We start from the raw sequence: 9,650 nt of genomic DNA, 5'->3' as shown, positions 1-9,650 counted from the left end.
ATAGTAACCTACACAAGGAGTTTTTTGTGTATTATCATTGAGGATGTATTTTAATTTATAAGCCATTGTCTTATCCCTTTACATACCTGACTAAACCCTAGAGTTTTAGGAGCTACTCTAGCAACATATATGTATAGCGTAAATATATTGTTTATTTTATCCTAACATTATTATCAGATATTGGTCAATATGTTTCTCTAAGGTCAAGGAAGGGGAAAGGGTAAATGGGTGTGGAGGTATTGGGTATTGTCATAATAGCCAGCTTGAAAAAAAACACATTTAATCAAGGTACGTAAGAATCTCTCAAAATATCCATGTGTTTTATATTCATTGCCAAAAGTTTATAAAATAAATATTGCATTGGTTCTAGTGCTCAAAGACCAAATTAAACAGCCCAATAATTATATTATCCCATTTACCTACAAATTAACATTTCCTGAAAAAAATTCTTTTAGCATGAAAAACTATAGTTATTTTAAGCTTTAGGTAAAAAAGGACATAATACAAATGTTGCAAAATAAAGGTGCGAAGTAAGCAAAGTATGACTTTGACTCCTTTATAATGGAAAATTTGTTATAAAAGATGGAAACCTCACACAAATTTCTCAGGAATAAGACAATGGCCGATAAAGTGATATACATCCCCAATAATGATCCACAAAATTTACCCGTTCTTTAGATTACAATTAGAGGTTGAAAGGTTTAAACACTCTACTTCACGAAAATTAAACAAAAGTCCCCAAAGTAGTTAATTCAACAAAGAAGAAAACATTATTATAAAACTATGGGAACTAGTGTAATAAACAGCCCTCTTTCTCTCTCTGCGAATTTCTAGCTCTATAAGAGACCGAACTAAATATTGTATGATAAAATTGTCCTATTCATCTATTTAAAAAAAATATGGTTCCTATTACAACAAGGTACAATTACAATAAGCAAAGCACCTCTATAATCAATTCCTTAAAATGAAAGTATTAAGAGTTAATAATCGTTTGTCTAACCGTTTCCTAGCTTCACTTTAATGAATGTTGTCATCCTAGTTTTCTAGAATGTAACGTAAAATTATTAAAAATAATTATAGGTTCTCAAATATAGTTTAAAGTAATTTGATGATAATGCATAATACTTTTATTTTATTTTTGCATCTGTTTACATCTTTAAATAGTAAATACAACGTAGAAATCTTAACATTTTCTCTTCAGCTATACAGTTGATTGGTAAGTAATAATTTTTGTATTAGATTGCTTAGATAATTGCGTTGTATTTTATTTTTAAAATGAAAGCTTTTAATATAATTTCAAAACAAAGCCTTTCTTTTATTATTTTGGTTATTCAAACATGTTAAAATTGGCTCTTCCGTTTAAAACTTTGCATGATGATTCCTAAAACAGCTAGGTATGTTTTAGGAAGCGTAGCAACATTTTGATCATGATAAGAAAGTCCGTCTGTCTATTTAACGAACATTGCTTTTTTACTTGTTTAACAACAATTTTTACTCATTTCAATTACAACAAGGTACACATGTAAGTATGTCCTAAACAGCCTCCTGTGTTTAAGAAGTTTTACAACAATTTCACATACATTTTTTTCTAGTACATTTATATTATGCTTTAAACACATATTTTCCTAGGCAATAAGTGCAGTCAATATTCTCTAAAATGGCTATAACATTTGGAATGATGGTGCAGCTATTACCTTTTATGATACAAATAAGGATTTTAATTGCCAATTATCTGAAAAGTTTATATCCTTGATCTAAATTTTTTTTTGAAATTTTATAACTCTGCCAACCCTAAATCTTCATGCGGTTTTTAATATCTTTGTTATGATTCAATCCACGCATATAACGATTGCTTTAATTGTTTTCCAGGTCCCATAACTGTGCTGCTAGATCTTTATTTTTTTAAAATCGGTTCAGAAATAAGGATTTTAGAAGCTATAATATTAGAATATTAGTTGTTTGATCCTTATCCTATTGGGGAGTCTGATAGAGGTCAGGAACAAAGCCTAAAACCAACCCTAAGACATTTATAAACCTTCCCTTAAAAGTGTAACCAAATTGGAACAGTATTAGCAAGCTGTTTTTGTTATCGGCCGGCCGGAAATCGGCCGACTTCGGCCCACATTTTCTTCATGTTTAGTTTAAAAATATCGTATTCGGCTATTCCTCGGCCGATTTAGTTGTCTAAGGTGGCAAAAAAATAGTCCTGGTCGTAATAAATTCAAATCCGTTGACCAATCTAAAATCGGTCCACTGGTTGTTGCGTAACGATGATTTTAAAGTTGTAGACATGATAATAATTGCATAAATTAGAAGTAAAGTTTAAAAATACCGTAGCCGGCTATTCCTTGGCCGATTTAGTCGACCAAGGTGGCAAGCCAAAATTTCTCTAACTTTGGCTAGACTTCAAAATTCAAATCCGTTGACCAATCTAAAATCGGTTCACTGGTTGTCGCATAACAATGATTTTAAAGTTGTAGACATGATAATAATTGCATAAAATAGAAGTAAAGTTTAAAAATACCATAGCCGGCTATTCCTTGGCCGATTTTGTCGTCCAAGGTGGCAAAAAAAATAGTAATAAATTCAAATCCGTTGACCAATCTAAAATTGGTCCACTGGTTGTCACGTAACGATGATTTTAAAGTTGTTATAAATGCTGCGTATATTATAAATATAATAATGTCGTCTTCGAAATGAAAATTTTACTCTAAGCAAATTTTTGAACTTCAAATGTGATTTAGATGGATCTTTTACCATAAATTTTTTTTTTCATAAACTAATTATTATTTAACTACCTTTTTTACAGTAGCTGCACTAGTTTTCTACCAAAAAAAAATTATTGACTGCACTTACTAGGCAATTTATTTTGAGAAGATTACGCTACTACAAAAAACCTTCGAACTCAAACTTGCTTTATTTCTTAAAAATACCAATTAGACAAAAATAATAGTTGTATATTTAAAAAATATTTATCTTTTTTTTAAATGCTATGTAATAAATCAAATATTTTATTTTCTCGTATTCATTCAAATCCGGTGGAGAGGAACCGGTTCTCATCCATACAAAAAAACGATGTCTAGCATCGTATTATATCCAGCTTTCTACGAATATAAAAATGTACAATCAAAAGATTAAAACCAGTTTTTTTAGCCGGTGCCGTCGGCACTCTGGGGATAAAAAAACTAGTTTTAATCTTTTAATTGTACATTCTATATCCGCGGAAAGCTGTTTATAATACGATGCGAGAAATAACTATTATCATATTTTAGAAAATGATTTTTCTTTTGTGCTATCTCGCCTTTTTGGCACCTGCTTTGGTCAAAGGTAATCTAGTATTAATAAGATACTCTTAGATTTTATATAAATAAAAATTTCTAGCAAACAATCTGAAAAGAGGGTTATTTTCTTGTGTAATTCCGTAAAGGTAGGTGTTTGGTTGTAGTCAAATGCTATTATTAAATCAAACTGTTCTTAATTATAGACCATTTCATGTATATATGTATACATCTGGTTATAAATAAGAACACTTTGACTATAACCCAACACCCAACTTTACGGAATTACACAAAAAATGACTCTCTTGTTTTTAATGTTTTAGGACTTACTTGTGATGAGAATTGGATTCCAAATCCAAATAATGGTAAAATGTTTTTATTAATCCTTACAATAAAGTAACAGGATGTCTATCTGTTTTTTTGTACCCAAGAGTCTCGCTAAACGCTCAACAATTATGGTTCTCCTTTACAAGGAAGCTTCTCCGAAGGTTTTTAACTTTTTTTTAAAAATAATTTATTTCTATAACTAAAATTGACCCACAAATTTTTCTTATTCTTTTTAAATCTAAAATAATTAAAAAAATATCAAATTTAACTCCCCTCTCCTCTACAGAGGCCTCTAGGGCGTACCCGCTAGTCTAAATATAAATTGTCCATTATTAAAATAAAACTTTGTAATAAATTGAATTGTTACTGGCTACCTTTCTGTCATAAATCATTAACTATTTCTAAAAAAAAATATAGGAAAATGTTACATGATGATAAACAAGTTTGAGAAGCGAATGAATTGGACTGATTCGATGATTCGATGTGAAAACTTGAACGCAACCATTGCTTCTGCATCAAATAAGAATGATAATTTATTTGTATTTGGTTAGTATAGTTTACATGTTTATATAATACTACATTATAAACCTACTAGTGGTTCAAAGACGAGATGGGAAGTACCAACCTCCCAGAAAATAGCTTAAAACCAACAGGTGGTATATACCCTATAAAGTAGAGCCCAATTGGTTTAGCAGTTACGCTTTGCTTACAATAAAAAGAAAACAAATTTTTGGAGGGAATATTTTTTCTTTTAAGAAATTATCTTAACACAACCACAGGACCAGTATATTCTCTGAAGAATAGAGCCCTTTCGCCAAATCGATTCAGCGGTTACCAAGATCTTAAGCTTCAGATGGATAGACAGACAGACATTGCTCGACCTTGTATTGTAGATATAATTTAAAACTTATTGTTTCTTTAAAATAATATGATCTCAGGTATGTTGAATGCCACTGATGAAACTGATGTATGGCTTGGAGCTATAATGAAGGACGGGAATGATCGACCATTTACCTGGCAAGATGGATCTACTTGTAAGACCTTTTTCAGAGATACAACAAGGATAGGACAACGGGCATTTAATTCAATTTTTCTAACTCAATTTCTTCCCAAACCTGATTTATCTAGAAAAATCATCAAAAATATTTTAACGTTGAAAGACAAATATTTAATATTAAGTTATATCTTAAATCCATCATTCCATCCAATATCCGTGCCTTTTTAAATCATTATTTACCTACTGGAAATATAGAAAATTATAAACATCATTTAGATTATATCAATGAAATTACCATATTCTATAAAATATATTAAAAAAATAAAAACTTGAAACATTAATTTTAGGGAACTATACTAATTTGATGGAACATGCACCAAATAATGGAGGTGGCATTGAACACTGTCTTTGGGTAATTATTTCTCTTTATATTTCACTACCAGTTACGCTCCTAGGGGCTTTTTCTCTTGGGAGGTTTGTTATACCCTCCCACAAAAAAGAATTCCTAGGGCCTATAAAAAGCTACCTTGCAAAGGAGAAACATATCAGTTAAATTTTTAGCAAGATCCTTTGATACACACACACAAGAATCCTGTTACTTTAAAATAAGGATTAACATTTGTTATTGTAATTCAATTTTCAAGCCTTGTTGAATACTTTGATTATTTAGACGTCGAAAAAGCTGGATGGAAAGTGGAATGATATCAGGTGTTACCTAAAGAAACCAGCTAGTTGCCAAAAGCCCTGAAGTAGCTGTCTATGACTCTATAGTGCCCTAGCAAAATGGGGATAGATGTCACTGCTTTTGGCTTACCTATTCTATTGACGTTAGGAAATATCCTATACTCCATCTCCTTTCTAGGGGGTTCTTTTCCATTTCCCTTTCTCTTGCCCTCTGCTATGACATACATCCCAATTTTCCTAGGGCACTAAACACAGCTACAATAATAAAAAGGTAATAAAAATATTACCTTTTTTTAATATCTTTTACATATGAAAAGTTAATGTTTCATTTAAAAAAATGATTACTTTTTGTTGTATTATTTATGTAATTTGGGAGTTTAAATTTTTAATTGTGAGATAATACAGGGTGCCTTTTTTAATATAACAAAAGTATTGCTTAATTTAACCTGCGTAACATTCTCAGAAATTAATAATCAATATTTCATTTTCTTCATTGACATGGAACATTTTGTATCAGTATAAAATCATTTTATTGTTTTTAACAAATTATGCCTTAAAAACCGGTTTTCTAAAGTGCCTCATTTTGAAGATTAATGGACTATGATCAATCCAAAGGATGTGCAAAAATGGGTATATTTTTAAAATTCAAACTGCATGGCTTGTGTTAGTAGTATAAAATTGTTGCGCATCGTCATAAACTCTAGTTTTTGGAAATATATGTATCATATTTGCGCTATTTGTAGTTGAAAAATGTGAGAGGGATTTTAAAAAGTTTTATTTTAGTTTGAACATTTTACCACGTAGCTCCTAAACTATTTGTAGCACAGGAAGGGTTAGTATATATCCAAAAAATAGAGTTTATGGTTATTCTAATAGTATACATTTTCATACTATAACACAAGCCACACAATTTGAATTGTACAAAATATACATATTTTTGCACACCCTTTGAATAGGTCTTGGTCTATTAATCTTTCAAATTTAGGCACTTTGGAAAACCAGTTTTTAAAGCATAATCTGTTGAAAACTATGAAATGTTTTTTTCCTGATAAAATGTCCCACATCAATGAAGAAAATTAAAAATTGATCTTTAATTCTATCAACGGTAAGTGGTTTAAATTAAGCAATACTTTTGTTCCATTAAAAAAGGCACCCTGTTTTATCTCACAATTAAAAGTTTAAAATGTCAAATTACATAAATAATACAACAAAAAGTAATATTTTTTTTAATGGAATATTAACATATTCCTTGCACTATAATATGTAAATGATTGTTATATTATTATGATATGTTATTATGATATGGCCATATAATATTTACCCACATTAAAAAATATACTAATCCTAAAATTGACTTTAGCTTGTATTTATTCAATAGAGGGTATTGAAACAAGGAGGACAACATTCATAAAAGCAAAGCTCTGTAACGGTAGGACAAACAAACATTAACACTTGTAGATTGTCAGAACTGAATAACAAGAATATAAATTTATAAAAGTCGAAACAAAATTGTAAGTAAATTTGTTGACAAATTGCTTAATTAAAGGATATTGTTTAAGGACATACTTCTTAGGGCTTGATTACAGAGTTAAAAGTTAAAAATCAACATTTTTTAAATTTCTAGTAAAGATTATAGAGAAGCTACGCTTTCTAAATCATACCTACTAGAGGAATCACAATGATGGACGGACGGACAGATTTACTAATATATAAGATAAGGTAATAAAGACAATGCGCTGTGGTAGAATTATTCCCAGCTGAACAATATAATTAACAGTTTAACCTGTTTCATATATATTATTGGTTATTAGACAAATATATAAATAAACATTCCTATAATAAAGTATTAGGATCTTTGTCTGTCTATCTGTTTGTAATATAATAGTTATAATAGTAACAGTATATGTGTGTTTCTGTCTTTTGGGTGTAAAACAAAGGATCTTGCTAACCGATTAACCGATGTGGTTCTCCTCTGCATGGTAGAATCTTATAGGTCTTAGGAAGGTTCAAAACTATTTTGAGGTAAGGTACCTCCATCCTCCGAAAGAAAGAAAAATCAAGTGCCCCTAGCCGCTGGTATTTGTGAAAATGAAAAATTAATGTAAACTGATTGTAGATAAGAAAATTTTAATTACCTTTAAATAAAAAGGGAATTACAACAAATAGATTCCTAAAACATGGATCTCATTTGTTGTTCAGTTCGTTCATACAGTAGAAAGGGAGGGGATTATTTTTGTCCGTTACTAAAGAAAATTACCAAACAGATAAAGTTCTTCATTTCGGGGATTCTTTACATAGGTCCTTGGGTGGTTTAAGGTTATTATTTTTTTAGATAGAGTCTATTTTTACTTTTTTATGATAATTTTATTTAAATTTTATAAACAAAACAAAACAGGAAAATACTAAAAATTAGAAAAGACTACAAACAATAAAAATAAGGATGACAACATCCATTAAGGCTTAGCTCTACAGAAGGAAGGACAAATAATAAAAATCTTGTAGTATGTCAGAACTTAATAAACATAATTTTTTTTATATATTACTTAGAGTTTGATCATAGAGATACCTCGCTTATAATATTGTACTTCGTTATTCGATGAATCATTATTCTAAAAATTAGAAGAATAGGATAATTATATCATACAAAAAGTTGTTTAAAACAAGTAAAGTATGTTTTTAATGAACGTAGTAAATGAATTATGAGTTACTATGCTTCCTAGATCGTACTTAACTGTTATAGTAATCATGACTGAAGAATGGACCAACCATAATTATAGAAAAGCTTAGCTTTTTAAAACAGATAGAAAGATATTAAGTTGAGATTTAAATTGTGTGTAGTGTGTAGCTTTGTTGTAATGAAGTGCATATAAATTGCCTATTTAGTTAATTCTAACAAAAGTTTGTGTACTATATTTACAGGGATAAGACAATGGTCAATAAATTGATGTACATCCTCAATGACGATTTATCCTTCTGTATTTTACAATTAGTGGTTGAATTGTTTTGACACTTAACTTACAATGAAGTAACCAATCAAAATACAATAGTCCCCAAATTGTTAAGCCAACAAACAAGAAAACGTTATTATAAAACTTTGGGGACCATTGTAATAAACAACCCAATGTACCCTCCCTCCCTGGATTCTCAGTCTAGCATTCTCATTGTGTTGAACCTTTTTTTGTGTTTTCCTTTTATGTTTAAGGAAGAAAATGTTCGTATTATTGTCTATTTTGTAATGTTTTCCACTATTTTTGTCAAGATTTTGTTCTTAAACTAATTGGGAGAGGTAGCTTGTGCAATATTGTATAAAATTGTGAGTAAGCTTTCAGTCCAAAGCCATAATTAAGTCTAACTGTTCTTAATATTGACAAAAAGCATAGTATAATTAAACGCATAACATTAATAACAGTTAGACTTAATAATCGCTTTTGATTAGAAGCTTACTTACAATTTTACACGATATTGCACTAGCTACTTCTCTCTTTATGAATATTTCTCATTAATTATATTTTTGCTTATGATTTTATTGTTAAGGATCTAAAGGGATAAGACAATGGCAGATAAATTGATGTACATCCCCAATGATATAGAGTACAATTAGTATTTGATTAATTTGGCGCTCTAAATAAACCAACCAATCAAAATTTAATTAAAAGTCCTTAATTATACAACAAATAAGAAAACTTTTGGGACTAGTGTAAAAACCTACCAATGCCCCTTACCTTCCTAATAAATAACAAAAAAATTGGCATAATACATCTATGGTAAAATCTTCTTAAATTCAGTTATAACTTTAAAATAGCTTAAACAGATATCCTAATCTTCCTTATAATAAAGTAAAAAAAATTTTGTCTGTGTGTCTGTTTGTTTGTACCGAAGGATCTCGCTAACCGCTGAACCGATCGGGTTCTCCTTAACAGAGTAACTTCTCATAGGTCCCGGGAAGGTTTATATCTATTTTGGGAGAGGGTACCACCACCCTCCTAAGAGAAATCACCCCTAGAAAAAATCCCCCCCCCCAAAAAAAAAAATCCCCCTCAAATTTATTTTACTTTTTCTTTTCAAATGTAAAATAATAAATTGGATTATCAAATACGACTCTCCCCTCCTCAAGTGCCCCTAGAGGCCTCTAGGGGCCTAGCCGCTAGTATATAATATTAGGAGTCTCTTTGTATCTTCATCATTGGTAAAAACAAGACTGACATCAACCATAAGAGCAAAGGTAAACAAACATACAGACGGACAAATGAACATTAAACAAACACTTATGGATTGACATTGCTTAATGGAACAGAACATAATACAGCACTCCACCCAAGGCTTATTAGGTTAGAATAAAAGACCATAGAATAGAAACAGTTTTG

At 30.1% G+C, this 9,650-nt stretch overlaps 1 protein-coding gene across 1 annotated transcript; it reads left to right on the top strand.

The window, feature by feature from the left end:
- The first annotated feature begins 1,177 nt into the window (after nt 1–1,177).
- LOC145333990 (lectin-like) lies at nt 1,178–5,352 on the top strand. Its single transcript, XM_080179262.1, has 7 exons — nt 1,178–1,216; nt 3,273–3,327; nt 3,602–3,643; nt 4,023–4,151; nt 4,544–4,639; nt 4,950–5,014; nt 5,273–5,352. The coding sequence occupies exons 2-7, from the start codon at nt 3,276–3,278 to the stop codon at nt 5,348–5,350; spliced, it is 462 nt and encodes a 153-aa protein (XP_080035388.1). The 5' UTR covers nt 1,178–1,216; nt 3,273–3,275; the 3' UTR covers nt 5,351–5,352.
- The last annotated feature ends 4,298 nt before the right edge of the window (nt 5,353–9,650 follow it).

The sequence above is a fragment of the Acartia tonsa genome, chromosome 12 (genome assembly GCF_053477335.1).
Source record: "Acartia tonsa isolate MP-2025a chromosome 12, ASM5347733v1, whole genome shotgun sequence".
Lineage (NCBI taxonomy): Eukaryota > Metazoa > Arthropoda > Copepoda > Calanoida > Acartiidae > Acartia > Acartia tonsa.
Note: the sequence above shows the minus strand (reverse complement) of the source record. Positions and strands in the feature narration are given on the sequence as shown.